Here is a 27045-nt window from a genome sequence, read left to right as displayed (position 1 = left end):
CCTGCCCTTCCTCCCCTCTGTCCACCGTCCCTCCCTTCAGCTACCATCGTCCTCGTCTCCCCTTGACACACCCATCTCTCCAAACAACACTCAGAGTCTGTGCCAGCCCCATCTTCATGGAAGGTGCTGGAGACCACCTTCTAACAGGACCTAGGGGCTCCTGGCCTCCCCACAAAGGCACTCAGCCCTCCAACCTCACCCTCCCTAAAGCCCATCTACCACCATAGGCCCCTTGCCTGGCAATGGGAGAGGGGAGGGAAAACTTGGGTGCCCCCATCCCTCACCCCCCAGTTAGGCCTGGCTTGGGGTGAGGGTGGCAGCTCCCGGGGTAAGGGCCAAGCCTCTGTGGGGATGGCACACTAGACCCCACACCCTCATGTCCTGCTCCTTACGCTTCCCTCCAGTTGCCCCCTGCTCCCCGGGACCCCCCCCCCTTTCTGAGGCCACAGTTCTGCCCCCAACTGGACTCTGCAAGCCCCACATCCAAGAATCTGCCAGTGGCTGGCTGTCCATTGTCCTCAGGAGTGGGGGTGCACACGGCACACTGGAGCAGCCCCCAGTCTCCCGCCCACGGACACGGGCCCGCTGCAGCCTGGAAGCCGCGACACTGTCGCGTCCCGGCCCGAGGTCCTCTCTGCCCGGTGCTGGAGCACCTCAGCTCAGGTTCTGGAAGTAAGGCCGGCAGCCCAACCTCCCGCACTACCCCCACCCGTCCCTTGGCATGTCCCTGGCCTGTGCCCAGTGCTGCTGCAGGCCGGTGGGGGTAACTGGGGTGGGTTCTGACTTCCCTCATCTCCCGGCTCCAGATCCAGAGAGATGCCGAGCTGGGGAAGAGCAGGAGAGTGGAAGGGGGGGCAGACAGACACACAGAAGCAAAGACACAGCAGGGGACAGTGTAGACCGCCCAGTGAGGCGGGCAAGCAGGAGGACAAGGGCCCTAGGCCCAGACCACTGGTGACGCCACGGGGGGGTCACAGTGGCACACACATGTCGCACAGACCCCCTGGCAGCTTCCTGAGAAGGCTGCCCTGCAGGGGTGCCCTGGGCAGAGGCCTGGGCTCCAGGGCAGGGCTGCCTCCACCTCTAGCGGGATCATGGGCCACACACAGGGTGCGTGGCTGCGCCCACATGTGTCCTGGTGCCCTTGGACACAGCTGTGTATGGTGCATTTGTCTGGGGATCCCAGCTGCCTTCCCGTGTTCCCCGTCCAGCCCACACCCCCGGCCCACGTTCAGGCTCCAGGCAGCTGGGGCGGTGAGCCGGCCTTGTCCACTTCTCCACCCCACCCCTCCCACCCCAGGGATGCCCCCCCATGTGACGCCAACCCTGCGCACCACGGGGGAGCCCCCCCTTTGAAAACTGGGGTGATGAGTTTCTTGAAAGTTCCCTTGCTGTTATTTCCCGTTGCCATGGTCACAGGGCTGCAGAGGGAGGAGAGGATGCCAAAGGGGCCCCAGGGCCATGTGACCAGCCCTCCGGTCGGTACACAGCACAGTTTTTCCAGACACTCAGACACACTCACACGCACAGGCATGCGCGTGTGCACACACACACACAGACGCACACACTCCCCAGACCCCTCCCAAATCTCCAGCCATGGACTGGCACGCTCCTCCAATCCCCTGAGCTCTCCACCCATCTTGCCTGCTATAAGGACGGGAACCCCTCAGCCACGGCAGCCCCCATCACCCCCCAGACTCTGTGTCCAGGCACACCCCGTCTCAGGCTTGGCTGGGTACCGGGCAGGGCCCGGACAGCCTCCCTGGAGACCCGGGCCCCACCACGTGCGAGGCCACCTCCTCCCATCAGCTCCCCTGGCTCCAGATGGCCCTAGGGGGGAGGAGCACTGACCTGGCCCAGGGGGTCAACCTGACCAAGAACCAGCCAGCCAGTTCAAGACCCAAATCTGCCCTGCGCAGACTTCCAGCCCTCGCCCCACTCCTCTGTGGGTGCTGTGGCCTCTGAACAAACGGAGGACACAGTGAGCCTCCTAACACACCCTGAGGTGTAGCCTCCCCCCTACCTTACCCCCTCGTGCTACCGCAGATGCAGGGACTGTGTCTGGAGCCTGAGGGACAACGTGGCCAGGACAGAGACGCCAAGCAACTCAGCTGCTTGCCCCAGGCTGCCTCTGTGCCCAGAATGCCCCACCAGGCACCAGGACAGCACGAGGGCACCCCAGGACCCTGAGACCTGGGGGGAGGCAGCGGTGGGGTTCGGGGTGCACCAATCGAGGCCACCTCCATCGGCTCGCCCTTCCCTCTGCACACCCCCATGCCCTTGCCTGTCCGTGCACTGCCCGGGGAGCTGGGCCTGGCCCAGGGGACCCAGATGGGAACCAGGAGGAACCTGCCCTGCAGGACAATTGCAGAGAGGGCCCAGGTGCAGCTCCCCAGCAGTGCTTGGGCTCCAGGCACCTGAGAACCAGTGAAGGCAGGGCTGCACCCAGTGACCCCTGAGGAACCCACCTATGGGGCCGGCCACCCACCCCCACTGGTAAAGTTCTGCTGCTGGAGCTGGACAGTCCCCCTGCGCTCCCTCCCACTGTGGTCTGTGATACTTGCTCTGGCCTCCCCCACGTCCTCGAAGCCCCCCACCCAGTGTCCTGGCCTCCAGGCCCCTTCCTCAATGTGGACAAGAGGGATGTGGACAGGTGTAAGGTTGTTCCCTCCTAAGGCTGAATGGCCAAATGCCCGGGGCAACTGCTGGGCTCCCTCTCCAGTGTCCACCCCCTGCCCCTCCCCCAGGCTCAGCTGAGTCATGGACACTCAGACATTCCCAGGGCCTATTTTCAGCTGCTTGTCCCCCGGGACCCCCAGTCTGTTCTGAGGTTCTGCCCCAGAGTGGGTCTGCTGGGCCCTCCATGGCCCCTCCTTGGCCCTGAGGCAGGGAAGGGATCGGACACTGCACTTTCCCACAAGGACTCTGCTCCTGTCCACCTGGACCTCACCCAGAACAGGTGAGAGGGCAGGTCCTCTCCTCCTCACTTGGAAGCAGTGCCATGCAGAGAGCTTGGCAGCACGTACAACCTTGAGCTCCCTCCGTCAGCCCTGCCTGGGGTCCATACCGTAGTCTGGCCAGGTCAGGAGACCGCTCCTTCCCCTGAAGGCTGAGCCTTGTTCCAAGAATCTGTCCTACAGCCGAAGCCCACGCAGAAGGGCCCCAAATTCTAGCCCCACCAGTCCAGCAGCTAAGCGTTTTCATGCCCCCCAACCCCCCCTCCCCCCGGAAGCCAGCAAAGCCCTGGGAAGGTGTGCTGCCTACACCTGGCTGCCCTGGTCCCCTGCCAGTCTTCATTTGGCCCAGCCTCCAGCAGCCCACCGATTTCGTGACACTCAGGCCCTGGGACCACAGCTAGGGGCCAGTGAGCTGGTGCTTAAACCCAGGGACAGGAAGGAGTCCTGCCCCCATCCACCAGTGCTCAAGAGATTCAGGGAGGTGAGCCTGAACTGGGTGGGGTCCTCAGGGAGCCTGCAGCTGGGTAAGGGCTGCCCAGGGCTGATGCCCAGGGTCACTGACCCAGGGGAACCTGGACAGGGCTTGGAGGGAGACGGGCTGGGGGTCTAGGACACGAGAATCTGGGATCTGGACCTCAGGGAAGTGGGGGCAGAGGGAGGTGCAGGCAGAACAGGCCCCACAGCAGACTGGGGACCCCAGCCAGGGCCACCCTGGCCCAGGTCAGAGGTGGAAGGCACGGGACCTTGGAGGAGCCCGGCTTTTCCAAGTCCAGAAGCCTGGGCTGGTGGGAGGTGGGGTTCAGCTGGGGAGCAGGCCAGCGAAGCAGGCCTGGGGCTCTGGACCCGGAAGGAGGCTGTTAGATGGCATTTCAGGGCCGCCTCACTGGCTGGCGCAGAATGGAGGGGTGGAGGTGGAGGCCAGGCGAGGGGCAATGGCCAAGGCGGGGGACCAGAGCGCACGGGCCCGTTGCCGCCTCCCCTGCCTCTTGAGGGAGGGTCGGGGGCTGCGGGCGTCGGAGGAAGCACCTGACTTGTCGGGTTTCCTGGAGCCAGTGCCGCCGAGGAGGCCGGGGCAGTGCAGGGGCGCGGGCCGTCCCACCGACACGCCTAGCGACGCGCGCCTGACCACGGGGAGCGGCACCGCCCCAGTTTCCACGACAACCGCGGGGAAACAAACAAGGCGGCGCGTCATCCTCCGCCCGCAGGAAATGGGACGCGCCTTCCCCCGCCAGCCCCGGGGCTGGGGCGCACTGTGTCCCGGGCGGGGCCGGGCCCGTCTTCCCTGAGGCGATCCCTGCCCCTCACCCCCGCGCTGCCAAGCGGGCTTCCACCCACCGAGGGGCCGCGGCCGCTCCGGGTCCGAGGAGAGGGCGCGCTGCCTACCACGTCTCCTCCGCACATAGTTTCCACTGCCGGCTCCCGAGGGAGGGCCCGAGCTGTGCCCTTAGCAGCTCCCCACGCGGCAGGGGGCAGGAATTTCCCATCCAACGCCGCAGCGAGGGTGGGCAGGCCGCGCTCAGGAAGTCTGGAGTCTCCCCCAAATGTCCCCCCCAGGGAGTCAGGCCTGGCGGTAGTTGGGCCTTCGGCTGCGCTTGCACCGAGCGCCCCCCCCGCCTGAGGTGGACGCCGGCTGCCCCTGGGGTACCAGCCCCCCCCCTCCCCGCCGATGGCCGCTCCCCTGCAGTCTGGCTGCCTTTCCAGGCTGGCCAGGTGGGAGGAGACACTGCCGCTCACATTGGGTACCTGGATTGGACGCCAGGGAGGACGGCGGCCTGGCATCGCTGGACACAGGAGCCAGCCGATCCACCCCCAGGGACACGGACGGCTGCTCGCGGGACAATGGCCATCGCGTTCAGCTCAGCTATGTCTGAGCCAGTGGGCTGGAGGGTGGGTCAGGGAAGGGCCTGTGCCAGGGCCTGGGGCACAGGGAGCTGGAACTGGGGAGTAGGGTAGGTGGGCCTCGAAGGGCCAGGGCGGGTCAGCCTGGTTTCCTTCCCAGAGCCGGAGTCGAAGAGACGGTGCGCCCTCTGGTGGGCTGTCCGGGAGCAGCAGATAAAGGGAACAGACCGTGAGGAGGGGCTCCTGGCGGCGGCCAAGGGGTCCTGGTTCAAAGGGCAGAGCCGGACCGCCTGGGGAGGCTGCGGTGACTCCATTATCACCGCAGCCCCAGACACAGGGACACTGGTTGGGCAGGAGCACCTCAACGGGGGGACTCGAGCCTCAAGTCCTGGCCCTCAGACTGCCTGTGTTCTGCCCCCGGCCCCCACTAGTGCTGAAACAAGGGGACCAGGCTCCTCTGACCACACCCCTGCCCCAACCAAACCCACTGTACTTCCAGGCTGTCCTGGGCTGAAGGCCCACCTCGCCCCTGCCTCCCCTCCCCAGCTCCCTGCACTCCCACACGGGACCCCTCCTCTGGCCCCCTGCCCCGCCCCCCACGTGCCAGGCCCCGGGCTCTTTCCTGAGGCCGACCCCTCCCTTGCTTTGGGTCTCTGATGGATACAGGCATCTCCTGGCATTTCTGGAGACCAGAACCCCAAGCCCAGAGCGCTTGCCATGCTCCCCTCCCCACCACCTGGCCTGGTCCCCGTCTCGGGGGCCTGTCCCACCACACTGTTGGCGTCACCGCCCAACAGAGCTTCCCTGCCTCCCACCCACCCCAGCTAACCTGGGGAACAGGACCCCAGCCCCACCAGAAGCCAGCCCACAGGTGCTGGGCGCATCTGCGATGGCACGAGGGAGTGCTGTCCTGGATTCACCTCCTTCCCTTCCCACAAGAGGAGACACAGCACTCGGCCCCCACTCCTCAAACCTTTTATTGCCAGCCAGTCTCAGCAGGTACGTGGGAGCCATGTGAGGGTGTCAGACAAGCGCTTGCAAGGCGGTGTGCGGGGTGGGCGACGGGCTCCTGGCAGGGACGCCCTCGGTCTGCCCAAGGAACACCGTGAAGAGCGTGGCTGTGGCCGTCACCGGCAAGGGAAGCAGAAATAACACTGTGGGGCAGGCCTGGGGCAGCAGGAGGGGGGAGTGTGATGGCCACCTCAGAGAGACCCACCCAGGGCCACGGAGACACACACACAAGGGACACACAGGGACACATGGGTCCATGCGGACTCAGAGCCACGAGGACACAAAGGAGGATAAGGGGCGAGGGGGGTACAAAGTCAGACACACCCAGAGAAACGGGGATGGGCAGGCAGGTCTCGTCTGGAGACAGCCCAGCGGGGTCTCCTCCCCCGTGACACTCAGGCCCTGGACTTGTAAGGCAGGACGAGCCGGGGAGGACGGGCCAGCTGGTTGCTCTCCCCCATGGGGCCAAGCAGTGGGCTCCGGGGCAGGGGCCAGCAGGAGGCGGATGGGCCCATGCCCCCCTGGGAGGGGCTGCAGCCCTAGGGTTGAACTTTGCCCTCTGGGTCTCTGTCGTAGATGTAGCTGCCCACAGCTCCAGTGTTCACGCCTGCAGAGAAAGGTGGCAAGGTGGGGGGGAGCCGTGGGGAGCTGGGCACCCGGATCCCAACCCCCCTGGCCACACTCACCCTTGGGTCCAAAGAGTATTCCATAGCATGGCTTGTGGCAGTAGGGTTGGCCATCGTGCTGGGGGCAGAACGGGGAGTGAGCAGAGATTCCAGCCCTCCTGTCTCCCCACAGGACCCCTCCCCCGCCCCCACCGGCCCTGGACACCTCAAAGCCATCACCAGGTCCACTCAACCAGTGGAGAGGGCGGGGCCTCCGAGCATCAGTGCGCCCGCGTGCCTCCACTCTGGCCACCAGGGGGCAGCACCCAGCAGCGGGTGTCACACAGACATACAGACACACCCCTGCCCCCACCAGCCCGCTCCTGGGCCACCGCTCCCCGCCCTCACCTCCGCATGCCCGCCTGGGGTAAGCGTCTTCCCACAGCGCTCACAGCGCAGGCAGGGGCGGTGCCAGTCCTTGCCCAGAGAGGTCACCTTCTCGGCTGGAAGGGGGAGAGACGGTGAAGCTGGGGACCCTCCTGGGCTGACCCCCCAGAGGCTGCTGCCGGCCACAGTCACTCACCAAAGTAGACCCTCTTGTTACAGCGAGGACACATGTTGGGCTCCCCCGTGAACGTGGTGACGCTGGAGGCTGCGGGACACACCATGAGTGACACCACAAGTCGGGGCAGGGCAGGGCCACCAGGACACCCCTCCTCCCCCACACCGAGCCCAGCCCACCTTTGCTGGGCCCCTTGGGTGGACCGCTGGCCTTGCGCTCCTCAGCCCGGACCACAGGCACCTCGATGGGGCCAGTGACCTGAGGTCCTTCCGCGCAGGGCTTCTCATAGATGTAGGAGCCCGCTCCTCCGATGTTCACACCTGTGGGGAGCCAGTCGCTGCAGGGGGAGCGGCCAGCAGCCTCGCCCACGCCCACCCCTCACACCCCATCCAGCTTCGCAGAAAAGGGCCCTCCACAGCCCACTCTACAGGGTCAGGACTCCCCCACCCAGAGGGTGCCTGCCGTAGATTTCTGGGAAGGGCATGGAGAATGCTAGAATTTCAAGGGTGGAAGGGGTTGCTGGGGAGGGTCCAGAATGGGCAGTGGGGGAAGGGGCCAGGGAACTGTGCTGGGTCCAGGATGCACAGTGGCCACTCCTCCCGGTGCCAGAACGGTTCACAGGCAGAGGAGGGGGACCCGAGCTCACCTTTGGGTCCGAAGAGCGTGGCATAGCAGGGCTTGTGGCAGAACGGCTTCCCGTCATGCTGGGCAGAGGAGTGCAGAGTGAGGGCTGGCCCCCTGCCCACAGCCCCAGACCCGGCCCGAGGGTGCAGAGAGCCCAGGAGCCTCCAGCCCTGCTCCCCTCACCCCAGGGGAGGGGGCTCACCTCAGCGTGGCCCCCAGGGGTCAGCGTCTTGCTGCAGCGCTCACACTTGAGACAGAACTTGTGCCAGTCCTTGCCCAGAGAGCTCACCTTCTCGGCTGGGGGCAAGAGGGGAAGTCAGGGCCAGGGCCCGGAGCCTAGCCTCACCCCCCCATCCAGCCCCACGCGGGAACCCCCGAGCCCCCACCGTGCGCCTTCTGCCCCTCAGGGTCCCTGCTCTCCTGCTGGGTCTTGGTCACCCTCACAACCCAAGGATCACTGCTGGCTCAGCGTCCCAGCTCGAGCACCTGTCAGCGCTCTCAATGGCACACCTGCCCCTCCCTCAAACACCTGCTTCACACTCACACACCTGGCCCTCCCTTGAAGGTTCCTGAAGGCTCCTAATTGGGCCCTAAAGGCGTTGGTAGAACCGGCCGCTGAGGGGAAGGGGGGACTGACCCTACAGACCCCTGTGGGGAGGCCCGTGATGTTCCCCCTCCACCCCATGGGACAGAATGCGCCTACCTGTCTATATTTGGTTTCCTCAGGATAAGCCCTGAGGACCCCCTGCCCCTGCCTCCAGCTGCTACTCTGACACTCACGGTCAGAGACCAGCTGCTAACGGCCCAGTCACCACCCCCCAAGGCCCCATCCCTCCCCCTGTCCACTGGGCCACCTCCTAATGGACGGAAGTGTGGGGGGCCTCCCCAGGAGAGCACGGCAGGAAAAGGGCGGTGGAGGAGAGGGCAGGAAGAAAGGCTGGAGCCAAACCGGAATTCCAAAGGGAAGGGGTCTGAGCAGAAGCGTCAGGGAGGAGGAGGTCAGGCGGGCTGGGCCCCTGCCACCCTGGCAGAGCCCCAAGAGAAGGCCAAGAACCAGCGGATATCTTCTGGTCCTCTCACAGAGAGGTTGCAAGCCAGGCTTTCCTGAGGGCCCTGGCAGAGCGGGTAGTGAGGGTCTGGCCAGCTCACTCCTTGCCCCCAGAAGCCCATGGGTGCTGCTGCTGGTGGCCCAAGCTCAGGGCCCTGAGTGCTGGCTTCCCACGGCCCTGGCAGACCCTGCTGGGCCCAGCCAGGCCAGGGCCGGCCTCCAGGACCCACTCTCCCCACGCTCTTCCCAGAGGCAGCACAGGCTTCGATCCCTATGGCCACTCTACCCAAGGATGCTGGCACGGTCTGGTCGGCCTCCCCTCCTGCGTCCAAGGCAGGCTTGGGTCCCCTGCCAGCCCTGCACCCTCTCCCAGTGCTCCTGCTGGCCAGCAGCGGCCACAGCAGCTGTAGCAGGGCCTCCAGAGCCACGCCGCACTGGCCAACTCTAGCATATGGCCATGCAGGGGCAGGGGCATGACCCTGAGACCCACCGGGTGGATAGATGGCCACACGTTACCAGCCCAGCTGAGAGAATTGATTGGGTGTACCGGAGCTGGCTCCCCTCTGGGCTGCACCATTGTTAAGGACACAAAGGCAAGGCATTCTGAGGTCACTCTGGGGTGTCCTGGCCCAGGTTTCACTCCGGTCAGGGTGTTAGCTGCTTGGGGGGGGGGGGTGCCTGACTGGGGGATGGGCAGGATCCCAGCCCAAAGGCCCCCCTCCCTGCGCCAGTGCCTCCGGCCCAGGACAGAAGCCAGCGAGTCTGAGCTGCCTTTGTTTTCTGCTGGGAGCCAGCGGCCGCCCCAGCAGGCAGAAGAGCTTTGCCAGCCGTCCACAGGACTGTCGGCCCCAGCCCTGGAGAGCCCTGAGCGGGCCCGGTGGGGGCAGACTCGTGGGCAGTGGGGATGGCAGGAGGACCCTAGCGCTGTCCCCCACCCTGAGCCTTGCAGGGATGAGCCCCCTCTGGGATGGGGACCAAGGACTGGGCCAGCTCCTGGGGAGGCAGCCGGAAGCCCCTAGGCTCCCAGCCAGGCCAGAAGCACTCGGGGCCAAATCCGGTCCCTCCCCTCTGGGAACAGCAAACAACCGTCCACCTCCTTCTCCCTCCTGTCAGCAGGGAAGCCAAGTGGCTTCCTTCACCTTGGCCTGTCCCTGTTCCAGACCCTGACCACTGCTCCCACAATGACCAGGAAAGGGTCCCCTGTCTGTCCCCACCCTTCTGACACTATGTGTCCCTCTGTGAGGGTGTTGGCGGAAGGATAGGGGCAAAATCAGGAGAGGTCAGCCGAGAGAAGAGAGTGTTGCTCAGTAAGCCAGACTAGCGGGTGCGAGCGCCAGGGGGTGCAGCATACCCAGGGGGCATATCTGCAGAGACCTGCTGCCCCCTCCAGTCCCAGGCTGCTGTGACCTTGAGGAGGCAGGGGCGCTCGGCCACCTGGGCTCCAGTGCCCTCTCATGCTTGTGGGGCCCCGCTTGTCATCCCACCCCACCCACGGGAAAGTCCTGGGGAAAACTCGCGCCAAGCAAGGGAGCACGCTGGGACACGCAGGAGTTAAGAGGCCAAGGTCGCCCCCGCATGGACTGGGTCCAGACAGAGCCCATATCTGGCCGCCCCGGTGTGGGCAGAGGTCGAGGTGGAGGTTGGGGGGGGGAGGTCACTGCTCCGGGCCACGCTGTCCCGGCCACGTGTCCGCGGGGAAGGGCCGTGAAAAGCAGGAGCGCGCGGGAGGCTCCCACAGCGTGCGTGCGCCCCGCCCGACACCGCCCCGCTCCGCGCCTGTGAATCCCCAACGTGACCCCCAACCCGGCCTCATCCTGGGAGGACCGCGCACCCCCGCCCGGCCCCGCCGGCCGCTGCGGGGTTCGGGCGTGGCTGCCCCGGCCTCGTCCAGCTCCACCCTCCGGCGGCACCCGCGTGGGCAGCGAGGCTGACCGGGCTCGGGGCCGCGCATCCCGGGACCGCGCATCCCGGGGCGGGGCGCGCGGCTCTGCGGCCGGGGGCTGACCGCGAAGGGCGGCGGGCGCTGGTCCGGCCCAGCACTCACCGAAGTACACGGTCTTGTCGCACTTGGGACACTTGGAGGCCATGGTCGGTGCGCCCGTCGGCCCGCGCCCTCAGCCCGCGCCGGTCTCCGCGCCGCCGCCACCGCGCCACCGCCCCGCCCCGCCCGCCGGCTGCCCGCGCACCCATTGGCTCCGCGGCCGGGGCGGGGCCTCGGGAGCCAGCTCCCCGGGTCCAGCTGGGGGCGCCGCGGGGGCGGGGGCGCACCTGCCGGGGCAGCGAGGGTGGCCCGACCAGCCTGGCGCCCCGACGCCGGTGTCTCGCCCGTGTCCATGGCAACGTCGCGGCCGGGCCGGGGCGGGCGGGGGTCTGCAGCCCCTACGGTTCCGGGGCATTCCTGGCTCTAAGGGCCCTGGCCCGGAAGGCCGGCCCCTGGACACGCAGACGGACGCTGGTCTTTGGCGCCCGGTCCCCACCCCTGGATGACCCCACCCACCCCGCCGCGCGCCCCCCGTCCGGCGTCCCTTTGTTGCTCAGTTTCTATAGCAACGGCCGCGAGGCGGGATCGGAGCTGGATTCCGGGCGGGCGCGGCCACCTGGCCTGTCCGGGTCCTGCCCCGCCGCCCGCCCCCGCCTGACACCGTCGATGGTGCCGAACGCTCAGTGGGTGGAGGGCAGGGCGCCCAACACTTCCAAAAACAGCGGGACAGAAACTGCTGGAAGCGGGAGAGGGGGAGGGAGCTAGGCGGGGAGGGGACCTGGGCGTGCCGCAGGCGCGGGAGGAAGGCATTGTCCCCAAGCTCTCCACCCCGGGACGGTAGGCACGGGAGAAGAGAAGGGGGAAGCCCCTGGCCGTGCTCGCTGTGCAGGCGCTGTGCCCCGGTGCGCTCGCACTGCCATCTCCCTGCTCCCGCCTCCCCACGGCTTCCGCTGCGGGGCATCCCTCCTCTGGACCCTCTAGCTCAGGGCCCAGGGCCTCTGACCTCCGGCCTCCTGGCCCCAAAGCAGCAGTGCTAGGCATCTGCCAGAACTGAGGATACCCCCCTCCAGGGCTCCACAGTCCTCCTCCCAACAGGGGCGTGGCTGACCCCCCCCCACCCTCCGCCTCCATCCGGGAGCCTGAACAACCCGGTCTACCCACCCTGGGGTTGGGGATCCAGGAGGACGCCCTGGTCTTCTCCCTGAGGCTCTCCCTCCCAATAAGCCCTTCCCTGGGCCTCCAGCCCAGCTGAGCCTCAAGCCCGACAAGTGGACAGACCCCTCCCCCAAGCCCAAATGACCCTGCTCAGTCCAGGCAGCTCCCCCTGAGCTCCCCTACCCCCACCCCCCTTTCCTCTGCCCCGTGCACCGGCCAGGCCCCTGGGACCAGCTGTATTTCCGCACTGGAAGAGTGAGAGAGTCACGGTCCCACAGACCTCCAGAACCCAAACTTTCACCACAGCCCCTCCTTGGCCCAGCTCCCTGGCCACCCCCCTCCCTGCACTCACACCCTCACGCCACTGCTACTCCTGTGAGGACAACAGCACAGAAACATGTGGTCCCCCCTGCAGCCTGACTGACCAGCCTGACCGGCCCCCCTCCCGTCCGCACCCTGACTCTGGCCCCTTGCCAGGCAAGCCAGGAGATGGGGGTGGGGAGGCCTCAGCAGTCCTTTTTCCTGGCAGGGTGGCCAGTGCTGGGGCTCCCCACAGGTCACACCTTTGCAGCCCACTGCCTGCTGAGGCTGGGCATCAGGTATCTTCTGTAAGGAGGTTATGTGTGGGAGGGGCCCAGGGCCCAGTCCTGCCGGGACAGTGATGGGGCAGAGCAAAGGGAAGGCCTTGGCATGGGCCAGGCACCCCTGGGCAGAATGGGGGACAGGTCCCTAATGTGACGACTCTTCTGGATCAATGGACACTGAATGGCAGTGTCCACCTCTGAAACCACAGAGGGATACAGGCGGGGGCAGGGACAGGGCAGGGAGATGGCAGGGCCAGCTAGCCAGCCAGGTGTGGGGGCAGGGCCCTCCCCTGGGGCCTTGGTGGCATGGTGTCCTGGCTGGTAAAGAGCACACAGGGGGGTTCTTGGCTCTGCGGCAGGGACCCCTGCACAGCGCGGGGGGGGGGGGGGATGTTTGGAGGTTTGCCCCTTCTGGGGATGACTCTTGTACCTGAAATCCCCTGGGTCTGAGGAGGAGGGAAGAGATCCTTGCCCCCTTCTCAGACCCCCAGGCTGGGAAAAGGCTCCTCCGCGAAACTCCGTCTCAGGGCAGGGAGGGGGCACCAGGACTCCAGAGGACAGTCGGGTGGGAGGGGCCACTTCAACACCCTGGCCTGTCACCTTACAGGGCCCCATCACAGGATGGAGGTGGGAGGCCAGGACTCCCGTATCTGTCTCCTGCGAGGAAGCAGAAGTAGTTTCTATTTTAATCCCCCTGGCTGAGATGTGCACACACCACAGTGGGACTGGGGAGGGCAGGAAGAGGGAGCCCCACCCCAGGAGGGCCCGGCTCACCCTTCTCCAGGCCGGCTGGGGTGGCACAGACTGCACAGACTGCGAGGCTTCCCCCCCCACCCCTCTCTTCGGGGGCTAGACAGCTTGCACCTGTCTTGCTGGCCTGCAAGGGTGGGTGCGGAAGGATGGCTGGAGGTAGAATTTCTGAGAACAACGTAGTTGCTGAAATCTGAGCAAATTCTCACTTAGGAAACCCCACACCTGCTGGGGGCTGGCCCTGTGGCTCTGGGCAGGAACCCTCGGACAGCTGGGGCAGGGCTCTGCCAGGAGCAGGGTGGTGGGCCGGCCTGACCCCAGCTATGCTGGCTGCCCTGGTTGGAGGGGAGCCATGTGGCCACAGGGAGCTAGGCACCTGCCAGTCTGGGTCCCAGGCCACATCCAGGCCACCCCCGTCTCAGCCAGACACGGGGGGCCTTGGCTCTACCTCGGGAGGGGCCTGAGCTCTGGCCGGCCCTGTGCTCTGTGAGAGAGGGGATCCTTGGGCCAGGCTCCGCACAAGGCAGGTGTGTGGGGCAGAGGCAGGGGAATGACAGAAACCCCAGCCCAGCCTGGAGGCCAGGAGAGCCACAGGTCAGCTGGTGCTCACGGGGTTCCCCCTGCCTGGCACACGGGCCTGCAGGCCCCGGGTAAGGGGGGGGACAGGACGGGACACAGAAGACACGGGAAGGGCTCGTTGGTTTTTTCTTTTTATGAGTTTTTTTTTCTTTGTTTTTTTTAATATGAAAATTACTTGAAAAGACCAGGGGCCAACCCCACCAGGCAGCTCGGCCAGCCGCTGGCCGAGCCGATCCTAACGTTCCAGATGTAAGTTACAGAGCTTAAGTTCATCTACAAAAAAAGTAATAAAAATAAAATTTAAAATGGCACCTTCAACAGAACACAACAACACTTGCGGCCGGCCCGCGAGGCCCGCAGCGCACTGCAGGCACACAGGACGGCTCCTCAGCTCCGCTCCGGCCAAAAAGTAAACACAAAGCTAAAAACGACTCCTCGGCCTTCTGGGAATAAGTTAAAGTACTTCTTCCCCAGGTGTCCTGAAGGAGCAGCTTCTCTGCAGTGGGGGGAGGGGGGCACTACCAAAACCGGGCGGCGGGCGGGCAGGCGGCGGGCGGGGACGCGGGCTGTGGTCGGAGTGGCCTCGCGGGGCAGCGGGGCGCCTAGTCCTCGATGACGATGGGCTCGTCGTTGACGGGGGCCGGCGGGGGCGGCCGCAGCGGCAGGGCTTGGCTCTGGCGCAGGGCGATGGGCTTGTAGGGCCTGCGGGCAGCGCGCTTGGTCTCCGAGGACGATAGCAGCTTGCGGATTTTCCTGTGGACAGAGCGGGGCCCACGGGTGACGCGGCTGCGGCGGCCGCCCCCCTGCTCGCCCGCGGCCTCGGGGAGGCCCCCACCTGGTCTCGTCGGTGGCCATGTAGAACACGTCGTCGGGGGCGTCGATCCAGTTCATCCTCCGTCGCTTGACGGGGGGCAGGGAGCCCCCGCGGATCAGGCGCACTTTGGTGGGGTAGGACTTCCCATTGAGCAGAAGGTTCCGGCTTGGTCCCTGTGGCAAGGGGCGGCGTGAGGGGGGCACCCCGGGGACTGCGCGCTGCACCCTTCACCCCAGGCTGTACTCCAAAACACGGCAGGAGGCACACGGGCCCGGCCTCCACCCCAGCCGCCAAGGGAGCCGTGCGTGACCGCCCGTCCTGGGCACACGTGTGGGGAGAGGTCCCGCTAGCTCGCCCTCTTACCATGTGCCTGGTCTGTCCGTGGTTCGCCAGACCTGACAAGGGCAAGAACAGAACGTGAGGCCCGGCCGCCAAAGGGCAGGAAACCTGGAGCCACAGCCTGTGCCCTGGGGGGCCTGGAGGACAGGGGTGCCTCGGCCTCCCCCAGTCCCGGCCCAGCCCAAGCAGCCCCCAGGCGATCCCACAGCTGCCGGGGGCCCTGAGGACCACCTCTGGCCTGGCCAGTAGGAGAGGTACCGTCTTGGGCTCGAGGCAGAAGGCCAGGAGTCTCGGGTGTGACAGCCCGCTCCCTGACACGCAGGCTGCCTGCCCGACGGGGCTGAGACAGATGAAGCCCGGTTTACACAGTAGCCAAGCAACGCCGAGCCCGGCCATAAACACGGTGGTACCAGAAGGCCCTCTGCAAGGCGGCCCCTCTTCAGGCAGCGCTGCACAGGCCCCAGGAGGCCAGGCCGCGCCGGGCTGCTTCCCAAGGGGCTCCAAGCATCCCTCACTGACCCTGGGGCCAGCTGCCCTGCACGAGCGGATGGAGCTCCCACCCTGCGGGCTGGGGTCTGGAGCTGCAGTGCCTCGGACCGAGAAGACACCGTCCTGGGTCATGGTCCCCACGCCCCCAGACCCCAGCCAGGTGACCCCAGGGCCGCCGCTGCCTCCCCTGCTCCACCTGTGCCAGTGAGCGTGCACGCATGGGTGTGCACACGTGTGATCACATGTGAGCATGTGTGCTTGTCCTGCCAGAGGCCTCCCACAATTAGCTCTTCCCAGATATACTTCTTGACCGAGGACTGTCTCTCGAGGAGCAGCTGTCCAGCCCTCCCCCCAGCAAACCACCTCCTAGCCGGGGGAACCCCTGGGCAGGGCGGAGGGAGGGGCCCTGCACCTGGCCGGCAGCCCCAGGCCCGGTGCTACTTACCCAGGTAAGTGCCTATCAGAGTGATGGGTGCAGAAGGAAGAAAACAGACGGTCAGTGTTAGACAGTGAGCACGTGCACGGCCACAGGCCGAGGAAGGTGGGTGAGGAGCAGACGTGCCTGGGGGGCTAGGTTAGTGAGTTAAGGCCAAGGGTGCCGGGATCCAGGCCCTGGCCCAGAGCTCGACTCATGCCTGCCCAGCAGTCTGGCAATGCCCCCAGGCCCAGGCTGCCCCGTGCTGTCTCAGGGGGCCAGCTGTAGCCTCCTTGCAGAGCTTGTGTGTGTGGCCCCCAGTGCTCCTGGGGGGTCGCCCACCAGTGATGCCCTTGGGACCCACCTCTGAGACTTAAGGAGACACAGCAGCTACCGATTTGGATAAACTGAAGAATACAAGTAAATTAACCTTATCCACGGCACTGGCTAATGGCTTTTTACAAAACAAGCCCCAAGCCCACAGAGAGCTGCTGACCAGCACCGGGCTCCACTTCTGTGGGATGCGATCAGGTGGTGCCTGAGGAGTCTGTAGCACAGGGCGGGCGAGCATGCCAGCCCCCGCTGCTGACACAGGGCACGGAGGCAGCCCCAGGGCAGCACCCAGCGGCAAGGCCAGGCTGGATGGCCGGTGCCGTCTCGCAGGTCCCTGGTGCCTGGCCCACCACCTTGGGGGCAGGGGACTCTGGGCACATTCATGCTTGCTGGCCCATGGTGTCAGAGTGCCCACACATGACCCTGAGCCTCCCGTCACCAGGGGCTCTGCGTGCATCTCCCCCGTCGTCCTTCCTTCCGGCCTGCTTCCCCTCTCTCTCCCTCCCGCATGGATCCTGCCGCGGGCTGACCCTGGGGGAGCCAGCGCCTCCGGGACCCACAGGCCCCTCACTGCCACCACGGCCACCCCTCCCCTAGCACCTCACTCTGGAGCAGCCTCAGAGCCCAGGGATGCCCCTCGCCCAGCCAAGAGGGCAAAGCAAGGCCTTGAGCCACTGGGGGGCAACTGTGGACAGGCCTGGACGACGAAGAGCCCCACTCCCAACATGCTGACAACCTGGGCACTTGATGGCAGCAGGGTCAAAGCACCCGCTTCCCGTGTCCCCTCGGCCAGCCTCAGTCCCCTTCCCCTGGAACCCCAACCCTTCGTGCGCCTCCCTGCGAGGCCCTGGCCTGGACATTCACTTGGGCCTTGAATGCCTCCCCCAGAGGTGCCAACCACGCCCTCAGCTTGGTCCTATCTGCCCCCACCGGGGAGGCCAGGGTCCCCAAGCCCCCCCCCCCCCCACCGGGCAGGGCGCACGAGAGGGCTGTCGGCACAGCACGGGCAGCCACGTGAGCGGAGGCTGACGGCATGCGGGCAGTCACAGCGCGATGGCGGACAGTACAGGCAGGCGGCGGGGGCGCCAGGGCTGCACGAGCGAGGACAGTCCACTGACCGGGCACTGGGCCGGGAAGGAGGGGACAACCCGTGAGCCAGAGGCCCCAAGGAAGGACTCGGCATTTGGGGGCCTGCGAGGCAGCCCTTGGTCCTCTGCCCAGTGACACGGGAAAGGGGGGGAGCGCGGGGAAGCGGGGTGTGGCCCGGCCCGCGTGGACTGCCCCATGGGCGAGCCCTGAGCCGCCCGCCGTGCGTCATGCACGCAGGAGCACAGCACACACAGGCACCGCACGGCGCTCGCACGGCGCCCACGCCGCGGCCGCCCCAGGCCTTACCCCTACTGGGCATCAAGAGGCGCTTCTTCATGTTGCCTGCCAGCGCCCGGCGACGGGGGAGAGAGGGAGAGAGAACACGGTCAGCAGGCGTGGGCCAGGCAGGGACGGGGCCGGGCACGCCAGGACCAGCAGGCCCCGCCGGCTGAGCGTGGAGGCCCCACCTGGCCGCCCCACCAGAGACTCACCGTCCACCCCGTTGTGCTGTTCATAGCTCCTCTTGCCCAGGATGGTGGGGGAGCCATTGTTGATGACAGGGGCCGACTTGGCAGGGGTCAGGCCGCCGAGCACGCCGGACACGCTCTTCACGGGGTCGGGCTTGGGGGGGCGGGGATGGGTCTCTGTTGGGAGAACACAGCAGGCGCACGCTGTGTGGGAAGGCAAGAGCAGCAGCAGCCCCCCAGGCCCACCGTGGCTGAGGGCCCACGGGGGGCAGAGCCTACCAGGCCCGCCCGTCAGGGCGTCCCGGGAGCAGGGAAGAGCCAGGTGGGGCCGGCCCCACAGATCACTGGGCGCCCGCCAGCACCTCGCGGGCTCCAGACACAGGCCCGTGCACAAGCAGACCCATCAGGGTGTCTAGGTCCAGGCCACCGGGGCTGATGGCAGGGGGCTGGCCCCTGGCCAGACGATGAATTAACAGCCAGGCACGCCCAGCCAAGGATACGCCCCACGAAGGGCTGGGCCACGGCAGGCTCAGGCTCCTACCCGCCAAGGCTCCCCAGCCCTTGGTGGCTCTCAGGATGGGGCGAGGCCCAGCCCCACGACCCAGGCCCTAGACATCCGATGACGCCAAATCCACTTGCGTCCACACGGAACACACTTAGCTCATGGCTCTGGAATGTCCTTCGCAGAAGGTCAGTCACCTCCATGCTGGGAGGGCCTGACTCACGATCCCGCCCTGAGCCCAGCAAAGGGGCCAGCCCTGCTCCCTGCTGCCCTAGCTGCCGGTGGCTGGCTGAGCGGTGGGCAAAGCTGAGCCAAGGGGTGGCAGGTGTGCGTGCCGCTCACGGGGCAACTGGCCTTCCCGTGGGGCTGGGGTGAAGAAGCATCCCGCAGGTGCCTGCCAGGACACCCGTCCTGGTTACCTCCAACCCAAACCCTGAAGCCCCTGAGCGCCCCCAGGCCCGCCCCCAGGCTACAGCAATACAGAAGCAGCAGGATGGGGGTGGGGAGACAGGGACCACGGCAGCTCAGGCCCAGCACGGGGCAAGGTACCACAGAGGGGCAGGCCAGGGGCCGGAGCAGCAGGCACGGCTGTGGGCACGCTCGCGCGTGGTGGCAGCATGGAGGGTGGCGCCCCCTCTTGCGGGCGCCCACGAGCACACCGTCACATGGTGCTGGGGTGGGACAGGCTCACCGAGATACCGCAGCACGGCTTCCAGGGGCTTCCGCACGGCCTGCTTCAGCACCAGCGGGCTCTGGGAGGCTTCGGGCAGCCGGGCCGTGCCTGTAGGAGGAGCCCGCACGCGTAAGGGGAGCCGGGGCCAGCACCCCCACAGGTGCAGCACCCCCACCCCCGAGGGCCCTCCCCCCACCGCACAGGTGAGCCCCTCCTGCAGCGACACAGCCTGGGGCTGGGGGCGGGGGGCCGACACTCACACTCAGCCTTGATGGCCGCGCTGTTGATGGGCATGTAGGGGTGGCGGGCCGCGTGCCATGGGCGCAGGATCTCTCGGCACAGGCGCCGGGCGATGCGCGTGAGCTTGGTGGTGTGCAGGTAGAAGGCCTGTCTCGTCTTCATGGCAAACTTGGGACTCCCGCTGCTCCGGGCTGGGATGCCGTGGGGGCTCTGCGGAAGGGGGCGCGCCGCCCCGACACAGCGCCATGACCGCGGGCCGGGTGCCCAGCCACGCGTGGGGGCGGGGAGGGGTGCCCACTTACCATGTTACTGCGGTTTGGTCCTGGCCTCTCTCCATCTAACCGGGTTGGCATTTTCAAGCCACCATATTTCTTCCAATATGTCCAGCAAGATGCGCAGAGGCGACACTGCATGTTAGGGGGACCCCAAGAATACCACTGGTAAGACTGGGCGGCTACGGACAACAAAGTTGGAAATAGACGGGTCCTTAAGCAGAACCAGTGACGGCAGAGAGATTACACAGTGTCGCCCCCCGCCCACTGAGCCGCCCCGCCGGGCCCAGGCACCCGCAGACCCGCGAGGAGGGATTTCCCGGGGAGGGAGCGCCCCCCCGCCCCCCCGCCTCCCCCCACCCTGGTGCCAGGACCCATCGACGGTGCAGGGCGCCCAGCGCTGCGGGTGGGCCCCGATGCTGGGCGGCGGGCACTTACTGTAACAGCTCTCGCAGGCTCGGCCGGCCCCAGGGCTCTGGCCTGGCGCCCCCGCGCCATTCACCACGCCTGCCTTGACGTTATTGACGCTGATCTGGTTCGGATTTGGCTTGTTACTTAGGGTGAGGGAGAGAGGGAGGACGTCACGGGAGCGCCAGGCCGCTGGTGTGCAGCTCCCAGGAAGGCCAGGCGCTCGGGCACCGGCAGCCCCGTCCACGCGGGGCGGGCGCGCCGGCTCTCTCCCCTGCAGTCCCGGACGCTACTGCGGCACGCTTCGGGCCCCAGTCTACACCCCAGCTCTGGCTGGCAGAGCAGTGCTTGGCTCAGGTGGGCTTGAGTCCTGACGCCTGTACCAACGGAGGGCCGCTGCCCGCCCACCCCGCCCACGGTCCCCAGGGGCAGCGAGGGCACGCGGGGATGCACTTACTAGTTCGGAATATACACTTGCTTCAACTTGCTCTCCGCTTCCGCTGCTTTCAAGCGTTTCTGGAAACAGGAGACAGAGGTCAAGGGCCCGGGGCGGGGGAAGGGCTGCCGCGGGGGCGGTGTCCGCGCACAGGGGCGGGGCGCTCACCTGCTGCACGTATCTGTCGGTGGTCTTCCACATGTAGTAGTACTCGATGATGCTGGTGAGGGACTTCCAGGGCAGCTGCGCGAGGGGGGCCGCCTGTCAGGCAGCGGGGGGCCCTCCCCGAGCAAGGACCCTTCCCCCGCCGCGGCGATGCCCCGATGCCCCCTCCGAGCCCTGCCTGGCGGTACCCCTCCCGCGGACAGCAAGTGCCCGATCGCGCTCTCCCCTTGAGTTCTGTTCACGCCATTGTTTCAGGCGCCGGCTCACCCTGCGGGTGGAGGGGTTCCCGCCAGCCCTTCCTGCTCTGCCTACGGAACCAGCGTCCTCTCAACACGGAGGAAGCGTGTGCGTGGTGTGGACATAACTCAGAAAACTGCCTCCTTGCGCCAGGGATTCAGACAGCATCTATACTCTGTCCACTGGACCAGCTGCTGAGGCGGCCGCGTGCTCCCGTGGGGTCCCAGCCCCACGGCCTCCGCGTGTGTCTGGCCACGTGTTACCTGTGGCCCCAACTCCTAGCTGCTGCTCTTCTCTGGGAAGGTCTCACTCGCTGTGTCTGGGACGTCAGCAAGTGACCCCTACGTCAGACTCAGGGCAAGTGAGGTCAGGGGCTCCCTGCTCTGCCCCCTGCAGGCCGGTCTCTCTACCTTTGGCGGGTCCCTTCTGCCCTCTGGGGGCTTGTCAGGTGCCCGCCCATGACCTGTGGCGCTCCTAATCAGACACCGGCTGTCCCGCCGAGTCCCGTCTCCGCCCTGCCCCCTCTGACAGACGCGCTCCCCGCAAGGTTCACTGTGGAGGCGGCTCTCCGCTCAGCTGAGCGCAGGTGTGGTTCAGCGGGGCGCAGGGAGGGGTGCGCGAGGGCACGGGCCCTGCCCCGGCTGTAAATCCCACATGCCCCCAGGCAGGGGCGGGGAAGGGGGTGGACACCCTCAAGGGACGCAGAACAGGACACATAAGGAGAGGCTCAGTGGGGTAAATAGAACCAATGAACTCCAACAAGCCGGGAGGACGCTGGTGGCGCCCGGCAGTGACCCCTGACCTGGGCCCGGGCCGCTGGGAGCTGCAAACAGACGCAGGTGCGCTGACACACGGCGGCCCTGGGGAGGGGGTCCCGCGCCCACCCTGTGGCACTCACGAAGTCTTGCTGAATGTCTGTGAAGTCTTTCCCGTACTTCTCCAGGGCCTCCTCGAAAAGGCTGGCCTCAGAGGCCGACCACTCCTCCATCTCGTCCCTGCACAGCACGGGCCCGCCCTGTGGCACCAGCGCCGAGATGGCCTTGGCGACGTCGTATACGCTTTTGTGCAGCGTGTCCATGGCGTGGAACTGTGGCGGGACACACGGGGTCACCCAGGCCCACCCACCCGAGAGGAGAGGAGGACAGTCCCGGGAGATGGAGGTGGGCTTGCTCCCGGGACGAGCCTGCTGGGCTCTCCTGGAAGGCAGGGGGCGGACTCATCCCAGCTGCGTGGAGCCAGGAAACGTGGGCGGTCGACCTGCTTCGTCACTGCCATCCCGTCCCTGCTTCTCCCGGCTAGTGTGGTGACCCGAGGGAGCAAGGGGCCCTGCACGGGGCAGGGATGGGGCAGCCCAGACACAGCAGGCCCCGCCAGGGCCTGAGAGCATAAGGGCCACCATGGGCCCCACCGGCACCAGACGGGGTCCCCACCTGTGCCGATGCCCGGCATATGGCCCACTCACCAAGGTGATGTCCCGGGAGGCGGCTGCGGCACTCATGTGCAGGCTGGGCTGCCGGACGGAGCTGCTACAGTCCAGGGCTCGCGCAAAGGTGCCCACGGAGCTGGGGGCAGCGGGGAGACACTGACCACCGGAGCCCGATGCACAGAGGTGCCCCAGCCCACCCCAGAGCACAGCAAGACAGGAGGACACGGTGGGCTGGGAGGCCCCAGGGACAGAGCATGCCACTGGCAGCCACCGCCCACGGCTCAGCTTCCTGAGCTCGTGGCAGGGCTCCCCCTCCACCCCTCCACAGCGAAGGCTCAGGGTCCAACTGAGTGCACGGGGGCCCCTTGCACCCTCACAGGGACTCCCCTCCGACTGGCCCAGCCCCAGGGCTCCATGGGGGTAGGGGGTGGGCGGTGGTGTCCTCCTCAGAGCACTGCCTCCCTCGTGGCCCTCAGGCCCTGGGGCCTTAGGAGCCACGTCCTCCCTTCTCAGCTACCCCCCAGCTGTCTGCAGGGGAACAGCCCACAGCCTGTCCACTGTCCAGAGATGAGCGTGCACTTCTGCCCAGTCCTCGGGTCCTGGGGAGCAGCCCCGTCTGTGCCTGGCTGCTCGGCCCCTGCCGCTGGCTGGCCCTGAGCGATGTGGGTAGGCACACAGGCCCGGGGTCCAGGCAGCACCCCTGCCGCCCCTGGTGCCCAGAACTCACCGGGCCACCACCAGGAACTGGTCGATCTGCTTGTCTATGAGAGGGTTGTGTGCCTCCCACACCTTGGTCTCCAGTCTGGACTGGTCTCGGCCATCCTCCTCACCTACAAGAAACGGAACGGTGATGCCAGCAAGACCCTAAGGCCCCGAGGCTTGCAGCAAGGCCTGTGAGAGCCAAGGGTCTGCCTGCCTCCAGGGGCCCTGGGGGACCGGCCCGAGGCCACACGCGCAGTTCCAGGCATGCCCGGCACGCGACGATATTCTGCGCTCCACACGCGGCCCGCCGAGGCCCCGCCCACTGGGGGCTAGAGCAGCCAGGTGCGACAACAGGGGCGGAGGTCCTACAGCCTCGGCAGCAGTGCGCCCAACGACCAGGACACGGGACGCCAACGTGGCCGCGTCCAGCGCGGACGTCTGCCACCCAAGTGCCCCTCACGGTGCCAGACAGGCCACGTTTCAGTGTATCCTCTTTCCAGGAAGGCCCCCCGCCCCACAATCCGGCGGGCCCGACGGCTTCTGAAGAAGGAAGCTCACTGGCAGAGACCAGCACGGACGGTGCAGAAGACACCTGGGGAGAGTTGGCGCCCCAGCGCGGCCAGCCCGCGTGAGCGAGAAAGGCCACGGCCACAACCAGCTCAGGCTCACAGGCCGCACATGTGCCAACAATCCACTCGGCGCCCCTTGCTTGCGGGGGCAGCGAACTCCAGACCAAGGACAGGGACCTTCACGGGTGTGTCCCACCTGCGTCAGGGCCCCGCGAGCCCACCGTGGAGCCTGTGTGAGCAGATGGCTCGAGCCGGGCTCAAAGTCGCCAGGGAAACACGCACTCCCTTGCCTCAGGGAGGGTCAGGCCTCGTGGGCCCATCTGGGGTCGTGGCAGGAAGGCCCCCCACTGCAGGGGTGCGTGACGGATCCAGGGCAAGGATCTGAACACCCCTCCCGGGTGCAGGCCGGGGTTTTGGGGGCCACCGCGAGCTGCAGGCTGAGTATGGGTGGGATGTGCCTGGTGTCGTAGGTGGTGTCCTTCCCGGGGGAGCTGTGTGCCGAGACCCCTCACCGGGGTCCCACGGCTCCTGGCATCGAGGGTCGAGGGCCACCCCGAGCTAAGCCTCTGCCGGCCGTCACTCTGCACCCTTGAGCGTTTCCAAGGCATTAAAGGTGACGGTGCAATTTCATTCCCTGGGAGGGTCCTGGCTCCAGGGCCCGTGGAGACCCCCTCTCGGCAGCACCCAGGAGCTCGGTGGACCCAGGCCCAGGCCCCACATCCCCGAGGCAGCCCTTAGAGCCTGGCACCCAGGTCCCTGCCGGGGAAACTGAGGCCCTCTGACATTCAAGCCACTCCACGTCCTCCTTTGGTCGTCACCAGACCCGCCCGCAGACCTGCTGTCATCAGGAGGCCAGCAGAGGCCCTGAAGTCCACGTGGACCCAAACACCAGCTGTGCGCACAGCAAGGGGAGGGGACCGTCGCGAGGCAAGTGACGGGCCAGGATGGGCAGGTAGGAGGTGGGGCGCAGTGCTCAGGGAAACCCCCAGACGCGGCCAAGGGCCAGAAGGTGGGACGCAGGGCAGAGGGAACCTGTGTGCCTCCTGGCATGGCTTCCCCCCACACCCCTCCTCACCTCCAACCGGCAGGACCCCCCCAACAAAAAACCAATCAAGGAGAAGAGGAGACCAGTGTGCGACTCGCACGTGTAGACGTGGTGTCACGTAGGTACGTATGTGGGGGGCACACACGTGCAAGCCAACGCCAGACATTTAAAAAAAAAACAAGATCAGTCTCAGAGAAACAGGTCATCATATCCGTGGAGGAGAGCCGGAGGCCATGGGAGAGGAACATGGACACTAAGAGAGTGTCCTCAGAGAATAGCAGGTGATGGCAGAGATCGGGTAGGAGGAAAGGAGCCCCAGGACCTCCATCTGGCCGGCCCGACAGAGCGCGGGCACATGCTGGCCACACGCACTCCGTCGCCAAGGGACTGGCCGAGGGGCCGAAAGACTGCCAGGCCCAGAGACCCCGGCGGGGCCTGGAGCAGAGATGCGACACCGGGGTGCCGAGAGAAGCAGAGGACGCGGGATGGAGGCTGGGCCGTCTCCATAGAAGGAGCAGCTCAAGTGATGGAAACCCACAAAAGATCATCACAGCCGCCTGGCGAGCGGCGGGCCCTACGCCACAGCTGGCGACTTTCAGCAGAAAGAGAAGCAGGGGCGGGACGGGCGACGGGAGCACACAGGGGGGCGGGGGGGGAGGGGGGCAGGGCAGCTGCCCCAGCGCAGGCTCCCCTTCTCAGTGACTGAGCCGCTGACAGCCCCGTCCCGCCCGCCACCTCCACCTGCTGCGAGACACCGCGAGCCATGACGGGTCGCAGACGGCACTGCCCACTGGCACAAGCAGCCCACACAGGCACACTCATTCAAAGAAGATTTTTCGGAGAACAAGCTTAAAAGAGCCCCCTGAAGGAACCTCGCCCTCCTCGCCCGCGGCCGCCCTGCCCACCGCCCTGTGCCCTACCTTCCTTCAGCAGGTCAGTGATGTCCGCCTGGTACCGATTTCCCACACGGATCTCTCCCTTATCAGCCAGCAGGGTCTTCTGCTGGGGGTCGTAGACTAGAGAATAGAAGAAGAAATCCTGAAAGACAGCACACGAGACGGCATCAGCAGGGCGCCCCGAGCCTGGCCTGGAGCCCGCCCCGGGCACGGGGAGTCCTCCGAGCGGCCCCACACAGGAGCGGCTGTGGCAGGGACCCCGGGCACTGCGCTGCTGCCCCAGCAGACGAACACGTGGGGCCACAGAACGTTCTGGACTCGACGCCCAGGCCGCCTTCCTCGGAGCTGGCACAACCAGCCCTTCTGACCCCAGCTCCTTGCGTCCTGACTCGCGGCCAAGTTTCTCAGGACCCGCGTCGAGCTGCCTGGGTTGTCTCCCAACAGCAAGCGTGCTGACCTAGGCCGTGCGTGGAGGCCTGGCCGGCCAGCATGTGGGGTTAGGGCGCCTGGGGGCCAGCTCACCCCTTGATGCTCCCTGGACCCCGCTCCACTCCCCGACCCCCCGGAGGCTGGGCGCAGACACAATTCATGGCGTCTTCACCACTGCTCAGCCGCCTGCTTCTTCCCTTCCAACAATGTGCTTCCTCAGCAGGTGAGCGGACACCGGCAAGAAGAGCCAGGCCCTCGCCCTCGGGACACACGCGTGCCGCCCTTACGCCGTCACGTATCACGGCGGGCCGTCGCGCTCAGTCCCTACAGCGTGTCCTGCGGGGCTCCACGAGCACGGGCCCCCTCGGAAAGACAGGCGGCACCCCCGCCACGCTCCCTCCCACCCTCCGCCGTCCAGCGCCTTCTCCAAACATCTCCCTGCCTGCTCTGCAGGACTGTGGGCTCATCCCCGTCCGGGCGGCTTCCCGGACTCCCGACTCTGAGTCAGGCCTGCGCACGGCTGCACCACGGGCTGTCCTCGTGGCCATTCTGCTCACGTCCGCAGTCCGGGCCCCTGCAATGCACCAGGCTCTGCACGCTGGGAGGGGCTGTGGCTGAGAACAAGCATGCCACCTCGGGCCACTCGCCCCTCCCCTGCCCCTCTCGTCGCCAGCGTGCCCCCGCCCCTCCAGACCCCATCTGGCCCCCCACGGGCCGTTTCTCCATGACCTCAGTGCACGTTCTGCCCAGGTCATGCCATTCCCCAGGGACACATGCGCTGTCTGGAGACATTTTCGGTTGTCACAACTGGGGGATGGCCTCGGTGGGTAGCATCCTACAAATGCACAAGGTCCCCACTCTTGCTCCATGGCCCCAAGCCCCTCACGACCCTGATGTTTTTGGTTTTACAGAAACAGAAACCCTTCCCGTTGTGCGGCCAACACGGCTGAGGCTCAGCACAGCGCGGCTTCGAGGTGGCGACCAGCGCGGGCCGTCAGGATGCCTCCAGGCCGTGCCCCTGCTGGTCCTCCAGGGATGCAGACGCCACCCGGGAAGCCAAGCAAAGCGCCCAGCGCCCAGCCGCGGGGTGGGGACGGCCCCGGGGACCATGCAGCTGGCCTCACCTCACGCTCCAGGTAGGACTTGAGGGACTCCGTCTCGTTGAGCAGGGTGACGCTGCACTTCCCTCTGCAAGAGGGGGGCGCACCGTCAGCGGAGCAGGGAGGCCCCCGCGCACCCTCCAGGCCGCTGGCTACCTGATGTGCGTGGCGGGCAGCGACTCCAGCTGCCGCGAGAGGAACAGCTCCCGGTGCCGGAGCTGGTGCTTCAGCTTCTCGGGCAGGTCCACCATCTCGGGGTTCTCCATCTCCTCCTCCACCTCTCCTGGGGGGGAGGGGGCCGTGA

The 27045-nt window shown here is 66.9% G+C and overlaps 2 protein-coding genes across 4 annotated transcripts in view; both read right to left on the bottom strand.

Moving 5' to 3' along the window:
• Positions 1-6202: 6202 nt before the first annotated feature.
• On the bottom strand, positions 6203-10845 carry CRIP2 (cysteine rich protein 2). The gene is made up of 8 exons (XM_045799321.2): positions 10691-10845; positions 7801-7895; positions 7621-7678; positions 7154-7294; positions 6996-7064; positions 6821-6915; positions 6494-6551; positions 6203-6414 (listed from the first exon to the last, which is right to left on the bottom strand). Exons 1-8 carry the CDS (start codon positions 10731-10733, stop codon positions 6347-6349), a joined length of 627 nt encoding a protein of 208 aa, XP_045655277.1. The 5' UTR covers positions 10734-10845; the 3' UTR covers positions 6203-6346.
• A 2968-nt stretch (positions 10846-13813) lies between these two features.
• The window catches only part of MTA1 (metastasis associated 1), a 32371-nt gene continuing 19139 nt past the window's right edge, over positions 13814-27045 (bottom strand). For 2 of the 3 annotated variants that reach the window (XM_045799319.2, XM_087856309.1), the window contains exons 5-21: positions 26898-27024; positions 26766-26829; positions 25237-25354; positions 22728-22830; positions 22037-22136; positions 21473-21661; positions 20341-20415; positions 20194-20252; positions 19767-19882; positions 19359-19510; positions 19077-19266; positions 18835-18924; positions 17666-17818; positions 17481-17516; positions 14873-14904; positions 14531-14682; positions 13814-14448 (exon numbers count right to left, since the gene is read on the bottom strand). In XM_045799319.2, the coding sequence (XP_045655275.1) occupies positions 14298-14448; positions 14531-14682; positions 14873-14904; positions 17481-17516; positions 17666-17818; positions 18835-18924; positions 19077-19266; positions 19359-19510; positions 19767-19882; positions 20194-20252; positions 20341-20415; positions 21473-21661; positions 22037-22136; positions 22728-22830; positions 25237-25354; positions 26766-26829; positions 26898-27024 (1907 nt within the window). In that variant the 3' untranslated portion in view covers positions 13814-14297. Of the gene's footprint in view, positions 14449-14530; positions 14683-14872; positions 14905-15782; positions 15795-17480; positions 17517-17665; positions 17819-18834; positions 18925-19076; positions 19267-19358; positions 19511-19766; positions 19883-20193; positions 20253-20340; positions 20416-21472; positions 21662-22036; positions 22137-22727; positions 22831-25236; positions 25355-26765; positions 26830-26897; positions 27025-27045 lie in introns of all 3 variants that reach the window. The other variant, XM_045799318.2, reaches the window with a different exon arrangement.

Source organism: Ursus americanus, chromosome 26 (assembly GCF_024610735.1).
Source record: "Ursus americanus isolate L20-20 chromosome 26, mUrsAme1.1.p, whole genome shotgun sequence".
Taxonomy (NCBI): domain Eukaryota; kingdom Metazoa; phylum Chordata; class Mammalia; order Carnivora; family Ursidae; genus Ursus; species Ursus americanus.
The sequence above is the reverse complement of the archived record's forward strand: the minus strand, read 5'-3'. Positions and strand labels throughout refer to the sequence as shown.

Coding starts and splice junctions, on each gene's coding strand:
- CRIP2 (XM_045799321.2), bottom strand. CDS start 10,733: ATGGCCTCCAAGTGTCCCAAGTGCGACAAGACCGTGTACTTCG. Junction 7,896..10,690: donor CGACAAGACCGTGTACTTCG/GTGAGTGCTGGG, acceptor TCTTGCCCCCAG/CCGAGAAGGTGAGCTCTCTG. Junction 6,916..6,995: donor TAACAAGAGGGTCTACTTTG/GTGAGTGACTGT, acceptor TCCCCCTTCCAG/CCGAGAAGGTGACCTCTCTG.